General features: G+C 39.3%; 1 protein-coding gene across 1 annotated transcript in view; it reads right to left on the bottom strand.

The window, feature by feature from the left end:
- Positions 1-623: 623 nt before the first annotated feature.
- LOC116710846 (potassium voltage-gated channel subfamily KQT member 1-like) overlaps positions 624-18146 on the bottom strand; it is a 185066-nt gene continuing 167543 nt past the window's right edge. The window contains exon 17 of the mRNA XM_032550111.1: positions 624-4832. Within this exon, the coding sequence (XP_032406002.1) occupies positions 4686-4832 (147 nt within the window). The 3' untranslated portion in view covers positions 624-4685. The remainder of the gene's footprint in view (positions 4833-18146) is intronic.

Below are 18146 nucleotides of genomic sequence, written 5' to 3'. Positions count from 1 at the left end.
GTGTGGGCTTGACAAATCGTCGCTTTCCCGCAATGACGACCCAAGCCATTTCTAGCCAAAAGATGATTCGGGCAAAGAAATCACTTTTAGCACAAAAGGATTTAAGCCATTTCGTTTAATGAAGGTAATAAAATAATAACATACCTTATCTTTTAACACACCAGTAGCAAATGATCAGTAGCAGGACTTTTAGATGAGTATTTCAAAGAACAAATTAAACCGTCTGAGCCGGTCACGCCAGATCCTGATGACGCTTTTTTTCCCTCATTAAAGCAACGTTTTTTCCCCCTTAATTTTAAGATATTTTTCTGGTGAAATTGCACATTTACTCTGCTAATGTTATCACTATGATCTCGTAATTTAAACAAATATTCTCACAGAAGGGACGATTGAAATAAAAGCCACTTTTTGAAAATATTTCCAGTCGTGTAATTCTTTTTTTTTTTTTTTTTTAGAAAAAAAGAGCAAGAAATTTTTTTTATTGAAATTAGAAATGGCATGAAAAAGATTATTTTTGAACGATGGACTAAGCAGTGCTCCGTTTGGTTCTCAGAGTTTGGGATATTGTTTTATAACCATTTCAGATGTCATTCGAAACATACTGCAACATCATTTTCTAGCAAATTCACAAACATTGTTTTGTTTAGTTTTGGTGGCATTTACCAAAACGTAAACAAGCTCAGCAAAGTATGAATACTTTTCCAAGCCAGTGTAACAGACGAGCTGAGAGAAACATTTTATACTGAAAAGGACTTTTATTATTTACAGCAAAGCTACAATAAAGAGGGAATGTCTTAAACAGCATTTCAAATTATTTTCTACACATTTTGACTTCAGGAGTCTGACAGCGTTTCTTGTACTTCCAAGTAGTAGACACGTCCTGGGTTGATCTTTTCACGTCGTTATGAACACAGTGCAATAAGGCAATGTTTCTATTTACAACTCTTAGAAAACTGTACAGGAGAAGCAACGAGAGCTCTCTTCGAATCCAACTGCTTTATGTGATACGAGATAAATAACAGGTCATTTTAACCACAGCAAATATAAAAATACATACTAGTGCAGAGAAAATCATCTTCTTCTTCTGCTGCCCTTGTTCACCCCGCTTTGACGCGTGTGTGCGCGGGTCCATCGTTTTAGGAATGTGCACGCTATAATTACGAGAGGCCTTCCATTACAATGGCAACATAGCTGGGCTACTTTCTGTTTTCCACCACTCGCACGTCTCTAAAGCTCGTAAGATGAAATACAAAATAAGAACTTTTTATTTATCTCAATAAAAAAAGCAACATTTGACTCAATTATGTGAGTCCAGATATTAAAAAAAGAAAGAATATTTATTCAGACACACTCCAGCTCACGAAGAAAGTTACAAGAATTGAATTTTGATGCTGCTGGGCTTAAAAATTTTATCACAATGTTTTGTGATATGATATCGATAAAACTGACTACAAGAATCTATTATTACGCTTTTAAATTCATTGATGTTTACTGACACTTTTATAGAACATGAAAGTATCAAAGGTGGAGAAAAATAGTAAAAACCAACAATACGGACAGCTGTGGAGGTCTTTAAACACCAGTTTGGAATTTATCGTGACAACGATACATGAAGATCCTTATCATGCTAAGGAAATTATCGCGATAAATTGATAAACGATACGATGAATGCCCACTCCTACTCTGGATCTGAACTGGTATACGTTTCTCCTAGCTTTGAAGCCAGGAGCTGACATCTGCCATGTTCTCCTAAATCCTATGTGATTTAAGAGAACATGGAGAACAATCCAACATAAGGATGCCATTCTCGTGGTAGAAGTCCTCTGTTAGATGACTGCTGCTGCTGTTGCTCCATGTGTGGGAAGAAATGTTGATGAGTTGATTTTTACTGTACGCCAATCTGTGATTTTATGTCTGTGAAAAGCTTTAGAAATAAACTCTACTTACTTACATACTGTGTAGTCCTTAGAGATGTTTTTAAAGTTGTCTTAAGGTTTTTAGTCTGAAATCAGCTTCAGTAAGTGCCTTGACTTTGGACCTGTCAGTGTTTTTGTGTTCACCCAGTGGGATCCTTAGGAAGATTTCAGGGACTATAACCTCTCACATTTTTGTCCCACAAGATGTTTTAATAAGTTTAAAATGACAGTGTTACTTTGTGCGTTGTCCCATGTCCAATGAGACGTCACATATGATTATCACATGTGACTCCTGGACAGAAAAATCTATACAAGCCAGATTTTAAGCACTGATTATTCCCTTTTAAGGCTAATTGCTTTAAGCTTTTGATCAACTAATGGCCTGTTTGAGTTAACATGAAGTTCTTAATACTTAATATGGTCTTATTTCTTTCGTCTATTGTTTCTTTTCCTTCTTTTTGCATGTTGATGCTCTACTTACAAGCTGGTGAGGGTCCAGCACACTGAAATGTGAGTACTGATAATTTCTTTCCCACATTTCAGGATCCCACTCCTGATCCAGGAGTGTATTTCTCTATCTGGACAAGGCCCTAGGGCTGGGCCCTTGTGCCACAATGGCGTACCAAAGTCCAACGATGAACATTCTACATTTTCTGCATTATTATTCTTCTCCCTAAAAATAGTTTCTTGTCAATATCAGCATGAAAGTTCCTTTATTTCCCCTTGTTGCCCAAAAGCTAACTAGCCAAACGTTAACAAAACCAATCCCCACAAAAAGCGTGACCATAGTGGTGGTCATTTTTAGTACTTGCTTGTGCTGCTTTCAATTTCTCTCAGAATTTGACGCAAACAAGTTTACCTTTACCTTTAAATGTGTATCAGATCTGATCTTTAAAGTTTTTCAAACTCAGTTGGTCAGTTTGTGTTTCCGACTTGAAACTCAGAAACTGCCAGAAACATAACGCACCACTGATACTCAAAGCAGTAGTGGGGATGTGCAAAATTAGGCTGTGATGTCATTGTTTGCCCAAAGGTTTGTATAGTAAACATGCATAAGAAAAAAAAAAAAAAAAAGAGTTCTTAAAAATCTTCACTACAAAATCACTTTATAAAAATCTCGCCAAAAACGTACGATTTGGACAAGAGGTACAATCACAGCAAGAAAAACAAAAACAAACAAAAAAACTATTTGTTTTGCTGTATAACTATTAGTGCGGGGTGCCTGAATCTTTCATTATTATTATTATTATTATTATTATTATTAATTAAAATATATATTTTTTTGAAGTCAGCTTCTATAAAGTTATCAGTAATAATTCATTTACCTGAAGCAGAAACACGTCACATGGCAGTGAGTTTGTAAAGTGCTGCAATGCTAACAGCTAGCTAGATGTTAGCTGAGACTAGCAACTATAATCATAGGATACCTCGGCATAATTGGGAATATTAACCTTTCACACTTTAGTATAAGACAGTCACGTTTGTTGCTGAGACTGTAAGTGTAAAACCTGTGACGCTCCGCTAAAGTTATGCTAGTTGACGATGCTAACTGTATTAACCTGCCTCACTAGCTTAAACCTGGGGTGTCTAAACCTTTAAAATAATTAAATTATTAATTAATAGTAATTAATAATTAAAATATTGAATACAATTATTTTTGCAAAGGCATCAATGGATGCAATGAGGCGATTTATCTCCCAATTAGCCGACTGCAGCTTGCAGCCTGAAGCGATGTATCTGGATGTATTCAGGTGTGTTTTTGGCAGGAAAAGCAGCAACAAAATTAACCACGGTCTCTTGTGAAACAACATCCTCTAAAATAGCATCGTTAGTAGGAACATCTTCGGTTTCAAGTTGCTGAAATCAGCTAAATAGGGGGATCCGTCTGACAAGCTGTTAGCTTTCCACTATCTCTAGGATTTCTATAAATTCAACAAAACCATCTGACCTCCGCCACCAGATAAGGGAACTATTATTCTGAATTTTTTATTAAAAATCCTATTTATCCATTTAAAAACAGGGTGCATTTAATTCGTCTGCTGTGGCAATAAGTCGTCGCCACTGCAACTGCAGTCCAGTGGGGGCAAAACCAACAGGTACTCTTTCTTTTCCACTCCCTGTGTTATCCAGTTCCCACAAACAAACGTTAGTTTCAGTCTGAGTCCAGTTAGGCTGGATGGATGCGTGTCTGCGGCGAGAGGCGCTGTTGTGTACAGTAGGTGCCGGTTGAGCCAAGATAATCAGACGGATTTGAGGAATGCCTCGGCTTGGTTGTGGATTTACAGCTTTTTTCCTTCGAGTGCCATTAAGAAACCGGAGCGCTTTGATTTCATTACGACTTCATTAAGGGGTTAGTTAGCTCTGGAATAATATTTGAAAGGGAGGAATGCTGCTCAGTGACAGGCCACACATAAATTAACGTTATGGAGTAGTACGCTTAGGAGGCTAATGTGGTGAAATAAATTCATAGAACATGTTGCTGCCTGAGCGATCGGGTGCTGCAGTGACGTCGCAGGAGCCGTCGTTAGTCTGGAGAATGAGGTCGGTTGGGCTGACTTCTCAGCCGGCAAAGGCTATTTTGCTCTGGTTAGCATAAAACAGTTTTGGGTCTAAAGCCGATGGAAAAGAAAAAAAAAAAGAGGACGTAGTGGAAGACTGAGACCCCTTATGCTTTGTGAGACGGACTCATATGAGGGAGGGGCTAGGCTGTTGAAGTGAAGTCCCAGTGTTTTAATCGCCCTCCGCCTGGACTTGGTCATCTTCGCTCTATCAAGGCGCCTCGTCGATGCTGGCGCCCATGCGCTTCTGGATGGTCACCCGACGGATGGACGGCTTGGACGTCAGATCCGGCTTGGGTGGGAACTGCTCCGTCAGAATCCGCAGGACGGAGTCCATTTTCCGGTCCATCTGGTGAATCTGAGAGAGATAAAAAGGAAGACATTTTAACTGGATAGTTCAACGCGAGATCAACACGCTGAACCAAAGTGAGCCGGCGACTTTGTGCCGCCGCAAAGTGGCTGCCGTCGCAATGACAGGGTAGCGAGAGACGTAATGACACGTCTCGCAGTTGGCGTCTTACCTGGTAAAGCCGCTCATTACAAAAAGCTGCTAAGGTATATGATGTACGAGTGGGCTGACAGACAGACACACACACACACCGCACACACACGCACACCCACACACACACACACACACCCGCACACACACACACACACGCCAGCCGCTGTTTACATGCTTGATAAACTGTAAACACAGGTGTGTAACCCGGCACACACACATCTCCGAGAGTCTAACCACGGGGATGACTGCAGATAAAAGGCCGCGCCTTACCAGCTCTAGTAAACACCAGACAGGCTGGGGACGGGCAAAAAAAATGATTCAGAGTTCAGAGTTTATGAATTTTAAATAAGGTGACCTCTACAGTTTCTCTTACATTGTCACCTTCCTCATGTAAAGGCCTGAGTCATTTTTTTGCCTAAGTCATCGTTTGGCAGAATATGTCTTAGGCCATTTTTTTTTTTTTTAGGAAAGTGACATGTTTTTTTATCTTTTTTTTTTTTTTTTTAGAGTTTCCCTATACAAAGTCCAGTTGATGCGAAATTGTATGCAATTTAAAAAATAGGTGCACCAACCAAAACATCAGAGATTTAAATCGAGCGATTTTTCCTCGATCAGATGTTTTGGTGAATAAATATGGAAGATTGCATAATTTTATGTTGAATTTTAAAACTACAACCTCCAAAAAACATCCTGGAGGATGTTTTTTTTTTAAAAAAAAAATTGTTTTAAGAATAAAAAAAAAATCTGAACCTGTCGATATCTCAAACAAAATCTAGAAGTTGGTATCGGCTATAAAAGAGTGAGCGATCGTTGCATTTCTATGTAAAATGTTCAAAACCACAACGACTAAATCTGCTTGTTCTTCCAAGCCAGGACCCTTAACACAGTGCCATTTTAAAATGACCAATATGGCGTCATAGGTTTGTTTGCAACAATATAAATAACAGTCGTTACCTGGTTACTCACCAGACTATTTCCTGCTTCCTTTAAGACAAATTAGTGTCGAAGCAAAAAGAACCCGCTCTAACCTTCAGATGCAGAAATCTTTTTTAGAGGTTTCACTGAACGAAGAGTTGCTAAGCAAATTCTGAACAAAAACACTGACTAATCTCTAAAAATGAGATATTAGGTAAAGAAATTCACTCTATAGAAGAGAACAATTTTGGATGCGTGAAGTGAAACAGACTCCGACGCAGACAGACTGCCGAATACAAAGTCGGATTGGAACTTTCCGGCACCTGCACTTTAATTCCCACCTCACTATAGCTTTAGATTATAGTGATTACTGCAACCCAGAAGTAGGAAGCAGAAATGACTTCATTTCGCCTTTCGTTCTGCTGTGAACCGTAAATTAAGTAATCCAGAACGATAAGGCCTCAGGCCGTTCAAAGCGCTTCACGGTCTGGATTTCGTCCGCCTATACAGAGCCTTCTGTGATCTGTAATTTGCATTCTGTGCAAAGTATGGAAGAGTGTTCCTGCTTCTTTTTTTCACCCAGTGTTTTGCATTTTGTCAAATTCAACGCATTCATTTGGGATTCAGTGATACAGACTTCAAGAATGACCTTGAAGTGGAAGAAAAGTGATACATTGCATGGTTTTATAGATTTGTATTCGTAGAAACCGTTGAAAGCAAATTTATATGGTACAGAGTGCCATATAAATTGAAGTCTACAGTTAGTATGTAAATAATGAAAACAGTGTGAAGTGGTCTGATTAAGAGTTTATACAGATTTTTCCCCCCTCTGTTTTGTAAAAGGATAAAAAATGGCTTGCACACATTGGTCCTCTGGAAAATCTCACTTCCTTTCTAAATAAAAAGCAAACATTGTGTAGATATTCCCCATAAAAAGTGCCTTTCCAAACTTGCTCCAAACTAAGAGGAACGGCCAACTTTGAACGTGATGGACAATTTGAATTTGTCCAACCGACTTTGAGCCACAGAGCATTAATCTCTAAATTTATGAAAACAGCTAAACCAAAAACTTTTAAGTTTGTGTCTAAGATCAGACATGATTAGAAATAGGTGTACACACCCACCTTGAGCTATAAATGAAAACGTTCAAAACGTCTAGTCCACAAACGCTCCTAACTACAAAGAGCTTCAGAGCTGAAGAATTGCTTTGTACTCATCGACTTATCCTCCGACAACTACTCACAGGTTCCAGCCAATAACCTGTGACGACTGAAATGGCTTCCAAAACCTGTGGAAAGTGATAAGAATGGCTCTTTGTGAATCAAAGCCTCAACATTAAAGCACATCAAAGGAGCCCAACATCTGAGGCGCGGAGCTGAACGGACAGATTCAGACTCCTGTCTTTTTCCTAAACGCTAAAAGGCCAGACCGAGCGCTTCCTGCCAGCGCTCACTCAGACAGTTAACATCGATTTCATAGGCTTTACGTTAGTTCCTTCTCCTCGTCTTTAATTGTGTGCGCGCCTGATGGCCCCGGACGTTTTGATGGCAGAGGGGGACGTTTAGCAGCTATTCTCCCCGTTGAGGTATGAGCCATAAAGAGGAGGACGGTATAAATCTCAAATATTGGGGATGGTCGCAAAACGTAAGAGAAGGGGTCAGGGTTCAAGTGAGATCATAAATGAGAACTTTTTGCCTTACTATATCAAAGGCATCTTTGATATGGATTAGCACCAAAATGCATTAATTACCTGTTGTCGTAGTTGTGTCGACCTTGTGGACCACTCAGGAGTTCTGGTTCTAATTCTGGTCTGTTCTGTGTCCCCAGAACCAGAACCAAACACAGAAAAGCAGCATTCAGCTTCTAGGCTGTAATCTGGAATAAACTTCCAGAAAACTGCAAAACTGCTGAAACACTGAGTTGCTTTAAATTAAGGTTCAAAACGCACTGGTTTAGAGTTGCTTTTCATTTGTAGTAAACAACAGAGTATAAGGAAGAAAAAAAAAAAACCAAACAAGCTTCAAACAAAGACAATTAGGAAAATAACAGAGAAAATAAAAAAAATATAGAAAATTACTAGAGTAAAGTCAAAACACCACAAGAATGAACTTGTACAAGAATAAAGTCATAATATTATGTGAATAAAGTAATGAAAATACAGGATGAAAGTCATAGTATTACAAGAATAAAGATGTTATATGAAAGTAAATTCATACTTACGAGCATAGTCGTATGGGAATAAAGTAAAAATGATACAAGAATAAAGCCATTAACATTTAATTCTCATATTATTAAGGATAAAGTAACAAAAATACAATGACTTTATTCTTGTATTTTATTACTTTATTCACGTAACGCCGACTTATTCTCAAAATATTACGACTTTATTCTCATAATGCTATAACTGTATTGTCGTAATTTCATTTGTTTATTATTCATTTTTTCTAAGTGTGGCCCTAATACTCTGTTGTATTTGTAAGTAGAACATTGACCAACATATTTGATGTACTGTATGATGTTTTTATGGCGTAAAGCTGCCTTACTGCTGAAATGTTCTACAGTACATATAGTGATAAACTTGACTCCTCTGTGGCACAAAACCGGAGAAAAGCGGCTCTGCTAATCGCTATCACAATCAGCACAACGTGAGCAAAGGGCTCTAACTCTTTTCTAACTCTTCTGGCCAGAGGTTTGAATTTCCAGCTCGTACAGATTTCTTTCTTCCACCCCCGTCTGAGAATGAACTGTGACCTAAATAGTTGCGCAAAGCAGACAAAGCACGCGCCAGGGCCCAGATGAAGATAACAGATAAATAAGAAATCATAAACATCTTGGGCACAACTCCACCGAGTTATCAGTCTTCTCACTGGAGCCTGAAAGGGAGCAGGGAAGAAACAAAACAAAAGAGAAAAACACTAAATTACACAATGGTGTCGCGATCACACGATTTACTGATCAAGTGGTGAGATTTACATCTGAGGCTTTGGCCGGTGACAAAACCCCGGAGGAACAGTGAGGGCGAAAGGTCGTGAACGCGTATTGACATGTTGCCGGTGATTTTCACCCTGTGTGGTATATAATTAGATTTCCTTTCACTTTACCGCAGTGACGGAAAACGAGAGAAGCGTAAGAGGGTAGACTTTAAAAAAAATTTTTTTTAGCTGGTTTCTATTCAGATATTTACTCATAATTCCTCATTCAGAGAACGCAGGGCTCTCACTGCAAAGTAAACATCTTCCTACTGAGGCCTAGATCAGAGTTTTCTACATACTTTCATTTGTAGATTTCAGACTTTTTCGGATTCATATTTGCAGAAAATATTTCTACGCTGCTCAGACCGTTAGTGAGGCACTTGCAAAAGCCACCGGCTAAAGAACGATGGATGAGTTTGGGAAACGTGGGCTGCGTTCACACCGGCCCTCTGTAGTCCGCTTTAATCAAACTTTCGTCTGTTTTTGTGTCGTTTCCCCCAGTGGTTCTCGGTGCAGCGCCACCGCAGCCGAGGAGGTGAACAAGTTTTTCAATAGTTTGGTTTGTTTGACACAGGGCAGTGTGAAAGCGAACCGCAGCAGCTGAAAATGTAACAAATGTTGCAATTTTGGTCCCCAGTTGAACCGAGTCCACTTACCCGACTACAGATTCTTTGGTAGACAGCAGGACAGGGAATACAACTATCTATCCATTCTCAAATTTCCTTTTCAATACATCACCAAAACGCGTTCTAGCTGAGACGGACATATTAGACTGGCTCACACAGTCGAAATCAGATATTTACATAAACCGAATAAAACAATACGCACATTCTCCCCCCCCCCCCCCCTCACTGTCTTAAGTTAAATCAGACCAAACTTCTCGTGTTTTAGGTTTTAGGTAAGTTAAAATGACCAAAATTATTTCTATTAAGAGAAGCTTGTAGAAAAGAACCCAAAAGGTTTGATCCTAGTAATCCTATTAAATCTAAAAAATAAAATTATGTTCTCGCTAGGTTTCCTGGTATTTAGCAAACAGAAATTATTTTATGTGATTCTATCCAGCAGGTTGTTAGGATCACTCTCTAATATCCTACTCTTTCAACAAAAACAGGAAATAAGAAATGAAGATCTTTGAACATGAAAATTCTCTCATTACACCAAGAGAAAATATTTATCCTAGAACGGAATAAAGTTAGTTGTAAATAACTAATCCCACCTATTCACACCAATTAAATAGGAGATGAATGTATTTGATATCCCTACATTATTTCAGTCTCTCTTTTCTTCAGTAACAAAAGAGTCAAAGATTATTGTCGTCCTAACTTACTTTTTATTTATTTATTTTCAGTTTAGCTGTCAGATGTACAAGAAGCTGATCATGATGAAGATGTTTTCATCATGATCAAACAAAGCTGCATGCAACGTTGATGCTAGAATGCGGCAGTGTGTCTTCCAGCACAATTACAGTGAGAGCTGAAACGATTAATCGTATTAATTGTGATGAATCGAGTATTGAAATAATTTAGTGATTGATTTAATTGCCAACTGGAGAATACAGACTCAAAAACAAGTAATTTGTTGTGAAAAAAAAAATTCAGAAAAGAAGATGAGCCAAAACTGTAGAATACATATAATCACATTATGCATTTAAGATACAAACATTGTTTTCTGTAAAAATGTTTTAGCCAAAACTCTTCTATATATATAACTTTTATTGTCTTACTTAAAAGATGCAAATACATCATTCAGTTCCTTTTCTAATGTATTTTGATTACTGTATAAGAAAATCTAAAGTGGTTAAATTAAAAAAGTGTGTAGAATGTGTCAATTTCTTATCTGATTAATCAATTAACCATCGATTAATCGGTTAGTAAAATAATTGTTAGTTGCTGCTCTAACTGAATGTGGCATTCAATTTAGTTCCAATTACTTTAGAGGAGTCATCAGGAGCGCAAACAAGGCGTCACAAACAACCAGACATCTTCCTTTACGTCGAATCGATGTTCCCAGTAAATGAATGAACTGAAATCAAAGGTTTGGACGGCAAACGTTTGGAAGCGACGCTAAGCTTTGCCCGTCTTTTCTCAATGGATTTTTCTCTGATGCGTCTGAGTGACCAGGGTGACATGCTGCGCTGACGTGCGACCCGGTGACAGGTGACGCTCCAGCTGTCCTCTGACCACAGGCAGCACATGGGACGGTCAAAAACATGACCGCTCAGCTGCAGGGGGTTTCCCCGTCCGACAGCTCAGCTCCACAAACGCCTGCAGATTAAACCTTTGGTGATGTTCCTTTAACAGCAGCAAGTCGAAGGTCTTTAGTTTCAATCAGTGGCAGAGTGAAAACAATTGATCAGAGGCCTCTCTTCTTGTAGACAATAAATAAATATGGGTGCTCGGTTGTTCAAATGCTTAAATATGCCCATTTCGGTTTCCGTACATGAAGTGTTTCTAATTTAATAAACAAATGTTAAAATAAGCTGTGAAACATAACATTTCTTTTGAGTCCCCACTGATGTTTTCACATTTTCTTCCTACACCACTAACTAAAATTTCCAGTATACTTCAGAGGGAGTCTATGGGGCAGAGCAACAGAAAGTAGGGCATAAATGTGAAATGGAAGGAAAATAGTAAATAGTTTTCCACATTTTCTCCCAATATCTCGTAATTATGAGTTCGAAAGTCGAAATTACCACTTAGCCAGTCGAAATTATGACTCTGAAACTCAAAATGACGACTTGGAGTCTCGTAATTATGACTTGGAAAGCTGAAATGATAATTTTACATATAAAACATTATGACTTCGAAAGTCAAAATTATGACTCCTTGCTGGCTTTTACCCTTTCCTTCATGGAAATGGGCTTCAATACAATATACAGTGGAAAATGTGCTTTTGTCTTAAGCCTCTATTAAAACGATACCCCGAAATAAAATCCAGTGCAATCTATTTTTTCATTAGGCAATGTCTTATTTCAATTCCCTTCTTAATGTATTTATTTCTGTAATTGTATTCTATTAGGTCTTTTATTATCAATATGAAGACATAATTTATTTAAAAACAAGCTCCTGTATCGATCTGAAAAGCTATTTGTAGTATTATTTCAGGCGTATTGAGATATCTGCCAAACAAATGAGACAAAAAAAAAATACTTGGTAAGATTTTATGGTTTTGCAGTGAAAAACTTTCTACCAGTGAAAATTGGTTCAGCCAAACATTTACACTTCAGGCTGAAAACATTTAATCATATGCATAATTTTGTTTCGTTACCCAAAATCGACCTTGAACCTCATCCATGCGTTCATCTTCAGTCGCATTGATTATTGCAACAGCGTCTTCACAGGTCTGTCCAACAAATCAATCAAACAGCTGCAGCTGATCCAGAATGCTGCTGCTCGTGTTCTCACTAAAACCAGGAAGATAGAGCACATAACACCAGTTTTAAAGACCCTACACTGGCTCCCTGTAGCTCAAAGAATAGACTTTAAAATACTGTTGTTAGTTTATAAATCACTGAACGGCTTAGCACCACAATACATTAAAGATATGCTTTTATTGTATCAACCTTCCAGACCTCTCAGGTCTTCTGGTTCTGGTTCTGCTCTGCATCCCCAGAACCAGAACCAAACGAGGAGAAGCAGCATTCAGCTTCTATGCGCCACAAATTTGGAACAAACTTCCAGAAAACTGTAAAACAGCTGAAACACTGACTTCCTTTAAATCTAGACTAAAAACCCACCTGTTTAGGATTCTATTTGAAATGTAATCAATTACAAATGTATTGATGGAACTTGACTTAATGTCGTGTTTTGATTATTGATTCTATGTTGCAATTGTGTTTCTGTGTTTGATATGATGTAAAGCACTTTGAAATGCCTTGCTGCTGAAATGTGCTATACAAATAAAATTTGATTTAGATATTTTTTTTTGACGCGTTTGAGGTGAACATTTGAATTTTTCAGTCAAAAAGCCGTAAAACGTGAACTGCCACAATGCAGGTTACCAAATAAGAGTCGGATACTTCTAGAAAACGCCAATCATCTTTAGTAGTTTGATCTTTAATCAGGAATTCGTGGGCTTTCCGGTCTCCATGAGGACTTGTGGAGACACGGAGACAAGCGGTGGGGACAACAGAGAGCTCCTGTTCACACAGGAACTCCCTTCCTGAACTCCCTTCCTGCTCTCTCCTGGGGACGCTCCATCTGCTATCAGCCGCTGTACGAGCACAGAGGCAAACATGCAGACAAACAGGGCCGCATGTAATACACGCACACAAACACCGCTAGCTTGGCCTCGTCTTATTGTCCCGAAGCAAACAACAAACAAAGCCTGAGAAACAAAGACCAGTGTCCCCCGTTGGGGACTCCAACCGCGGTCCAAGCTCTCAGACAGCCTGGGACTGAAAAACCTGCATGCCCATACGCTCTGCAGTGCAAACGGCTGAAATTGTTTTTCCCCAAAGCTGAACCAGCCTGCCTGATTACACTGAGCATGTTGACATAAACCTGACTCACGATAAGGTGCAATATATCCAGCCTGTTGCTGCAGGGCACCTTTTCTGAGACGTGGCGTTACATCCAGAATAAATAGGAATCTCTTGCAAAACACTGGGGAAATTAAATACTGTGAATGTGTGTGTTTTTCTTCTTTTATTTCCTAACACACACACACTGCTATTATTTTGAGTACAACAACTCCAAGTGTGTCCACACAGATTACTTTTGCTTTTGTGACATTTAAACCTACCAGGCCACCGTACCATAGAAGTAGCATATATTTTGTAGGAAAAAAAAATTACCCAAACTTTGGTCCATGTGTTGGTAGGGTTAGGTATTGTTAGGGTAAACATCAGTTAATTTATTTGATTTGTTTTCTTAGTTCCATTAATTACGTTGAGTCGTCCGGATCTTGACGTAGCAAAGTAGTCCAAGACCATCACACTGCCACCACCGTACTTGACTGTAGGTCAGTATAGAGTCATGCTAAGACTAAAGAATAAATAAAAAAATAATAAAATGACCAGAATAAAGTTTAAATAACATTATAATAAAGTCATAGTCGAAATAATACCAGAAAAAAAGTCGTAACATCCTGGACTTTATTCTTGTACAATTTTACTCTCATAACACTTTTGACCTTTTTCTCACACAAGTTTATTCTCATAATTCCATTTTTAAAAAATGTTCTTAGTGTGGCCCTTATACTTTTACTGAAGTGGTGTGTTAGGGACACACACCTTCCAAACAGTTCCCACTTTGACCTCTAAGTCCACAGGATATATTCCTAAACTTTGGCTATCATTAGGCTATTTTGCAAAATTGCAAGACCCTTTGTATTCGTTTTTGGGTGGAGGCATTGAAACATCCGATGAGCAGCTTTTTACTTATTTATTTTTAAATATAAATAACGCTCACCTGACCTGAGGCTGGTGAACCCTGCAACACTTTCCATGTTGTTCTGGGTCGCTTCGTGACTTCCTGGATTAGGCGCCAATTCTCTCTTGGGGTAATTCTGGTAGGCCAACACAAAAACAAATCCTGGGAAAGTCCACCATTGTTCCTTGTTTACTCTGTTTGTGGTTACTGACTCTCATTATGGCTTTGGCGTTTAATTTCTTTTCACCAGAGCTTGATGCGTTGGCTTTAAAGAGCTTTCGGCCTCCTTCATGTTGTCAGTAAGGTTCTGTCTTGATTTGCTAAAATCAGACCTGGATGTGGCTAACCAAACTGAACTCAGAGATAATTCGTGTTGCTAACAAAAGTGGGCAAACACCTTTTTCTTTTTTTTTTTAAGCATAAGGTCACATCAGTAGACATTAGTAGATAAAATCAGACGTTAACAGATTTGTTTTATTTACTCATTTTTCCTTAACATGAAAGTAGATTTAAAAAAAAAAAATCTGTAAAGGAGGAAAAAATATTTACAGGTCTGTAAAACTTATGAAGCTTGAAAAAAAGAGAGATTTTTTTCTTCTCCTCTCCTCCTCCTTACTAAAGTTAAAAATCTTTGCTGAAGCGTTCCTGTATTTGCCAAGCTGACCTCTCCACATTCAGCGACTCACACTGCCATCTGTTGGAAGCCCGGAAAGCTTTGGAGAAAGGCTCAAAATCTGCAATCGCTGCATTCTCCCAGCCGTGCCAAACTCTACCATCGCATGATTCTTGACAAATGGAGACATGACACGCAAGAGGGATACGAGATCCTGGATGGAGCAGAATGAGGGAGCGTGTGGTAGCACTGACAGCTGTAATTAGGTGTTGCAAAGCGGTGCGGCTCGTTCGAGAAGCGAAAACAAGGCTTGGACACGGTGCACAGCGATGTCTCGACTGGATACAAAAACCATTTTTACTTTTTGTTCTTCACGTACCACACAGGCAATAATAGAAACTGCAACTCATAATGTGATATTTGTCTCCTCCTCTTCTCGTTCTCTCTCTTTTCTCTCTTTCTGACAGCCGTCTTGAAGGGATTCTGGGAACAACGTGGTGGAAGTAAAAATAAAAACAAAAGGGATAAGCATTGATTAAAAACACAAGGACAGCAGAGGAGCCAAAAGAAAAGCGCACCAGCTTTAGCGGCGTGCTGCAAACTGTGCCTGTCCAGGTCACGGCGGTTTTTCAAACAAAAACAAGATTCCCGTCACTGAAATCCTCATGGTGGCACGAGACAATAGAGCCGGAGCGGGGGGGACAGAAACAGAGATAAGACAAGACAGAAGCCATTGTACAGATCAGAGCTGTCTCATGCTGTAATAAATCTGTAATGTGTTTTCCCACCACAGTAACCTTACAAGGCCTGTGGCTTTAACTCTTTTATCCTTCACAGCAACGTAGTTTTGTTCTGCCAAATGTTAGCTTTTATTCTTTCAGTCTAACAAATTAAGTGACATATTGTTGATTTCTTATGGAAATAACTTTCTTCTAAAACCAAGTCATGTATTTCTGTTTTCCTGTTTGTATACTTACCGCCTTACTGAAACATAATGTTGATTTTTTTTTTTTATGGAAATAATTTGGGAGTAAATTCCAAAGCTTCAGTTCTATGCGAGGCTGCATGAAGCCAGTATCTTATTTCTTTGTACTTTTAACACACGCGCTTTCTTAGCTACACTTTGCTAGTACAGGTTGGACATCATTTTGCCTTCAGTATGTTTAATGGTAGCCTGGTAAGAACTGGGTCCTTGCTTCCTGGAGAAGTGGACTCTGATAAGGTTTGAACTTTTACCCAATCACTAACATGGCCAGTTTGACGCGATGAAGCTTCCATACGTTTAATGGAAATAAAGCTGCAGTTGCTGCAGATTTGTCAGCTGTACAACCATGAGACTCTCCCCACATGCCCAGGGTGCTCCGGCGGATTGAGATTTGACGACTGCGGAGGCAATCGGAGTACGGTGAACACATCGTCACACCCAAGAAATCAGTTTCGGGTTGCCTAAAAAATTCTGACCTTATCATCTTAATATTGTGAATGTTGGTGCTGGAATCCAGACTCGTTCCTCAAGGGAACATTTTCCCAGCCTGTCGTCTAATTTTGGTGAGCAACGTGTGAATTTCAACCTCGGCTTCCTGTTCTTAGCTAACCAGAGTGCCAACCCGTGATGCCGCTTGAAGGCTTGTGAGATGGTATCTTCCTCCACTCTGGGCTGTAATGAGTAGTTATTTGCTCTATCGTCTCTAATCAGTCTGCACACTCTCGTCTCTTATCTCTCTTCTGACATCAACAAGACAACAACACCTTCGGCACTCATTGGATGTTTTCTCTGAGAACCTTAATGACGGTTATGAATGACAAACAGTTTCAGCTGAATACACTGTTGAGAAAATTGAGAACGACAAGGAACGGAAGTGATATGCCTATGAAAGCGGCCAGAGAAAGCAAGTTGGTTGATTGCTTGGTTACTCTATGGAGAACATAGAGAGTAAAGGTATGAACCGAGCTACAGTACATGCGAATAAGTTTGTTCACGCCACAAGTCGTTAAAAAAAAAAAGCATGGCGCGCCATGATCGGCCTACCACTTTCTGTCACCGTCTTTTTCGTAGTTTGAACCTGTGGCAACATCCACTTGCTGATCGTGGGACTCGTGTGATGCGGAAAAAATGCTTCCGTTGCAGCTTTGAGAAATAAACCACTTTCAATATGGCCAAAAATCCATATTGCGCCAGTAGATGGTCAATGGAAACGCGTTGTAGTGTCATCCTTACCCTTAAATTTGAAGTACCCTTTTAGATTTTACTTCTACATTAGTCATTTACTAACACATTGAACTAAATGGTAGGAAGCTGGTTCTGTTCTGTTGCTTTAACATGACCAACCACGACTTTTTATTATCTTGTATTGTAACCTGTTGGACAATGCGCCATTTGCAAGGAGTTCTTGCTGGACTTCCAGTATCACTGCCATCAGTAGTTGTAATCTCCATTGCATGAGTTATAATCATCTGTTAGTAAAACTGTTAGAAAGGTTGTGTTTAAAAAAAAAACAAACAAAAAAAAACTACAAATGCTGACAGATCAGTATTGAGAACAAAAGGCTGCAAACACATTTTGCTCCAAGTAGGGAATAGTTTCAGGTCATATGATGCTGGACTTAGACTACCTAGCTGCCCTTTGTGACTCAAACGAACGCGCACACACACACACACACACACACGCCCACGCACACACACACACGCAAGCTTTGGCAAGCAGAAACAGTATGGGGTGTACACACTGGCCTTTCTGATGGGCCAACAGCAGGCTAGCATTACACATGGGTCATCACTATCATTACTGCAACAGACCTGCTTTAAAAGAGAACGAATATAAAGATGATAAAATGGTGAAAAAAAATGCTGCTAATGACTGGAGAGGATATAATATTCATTAACATCAGGCAATAAAACTAAAGCCTCATAAAACGTGTGCGTATTTGCATGTCGCATCACTCCAGATTTACTTTTTATGGCCAACACTGGAATTCAAGATGAGCCTTTTGCTGGTCCTGCACCGCAGGTCACCGCTCTCCGGCCCAACCATTACAAAAATGGTGCTCAGCCAGCACTTCTATGCGTATCTCAGATGTTATCACTTCCTGGAACGACGTGAAAAATTTTGTAATAACTTCTCCAGCACTTAGGAGTGTATGCCTATCATTTTTGTCCACTAGAGGTTTTCTGTAAATTCCACAGAAGTCACCTGTCAGAACAGATTGTGCTCTTAGCGAGAGGTGTTGCCTCGTCTAGGTTTGGGTTTTTACAAGAAACAAACGGGCAGGAAAAGCAGAAGTCAAGACCCTGCTCGAGA

Source organism: Xiphophorus hellerii, chromosome 2, assembly GCF_003331165.1.
Source record: "Xiphophorus hellerii strain 12219 chromosome 2, Xiphophorus_hellerii-4.1, whole genome shotgun sequence".
NCBI lineage: Eukaryota > Metazoa > Chordata > Actinopteri > Cyprinodontiformes > Poeciliidae > Xiphophorus > Xiphophorus hellerii.
This window is presented reverse-complemented; position numbering and strand designations above follow the sequence as displayed.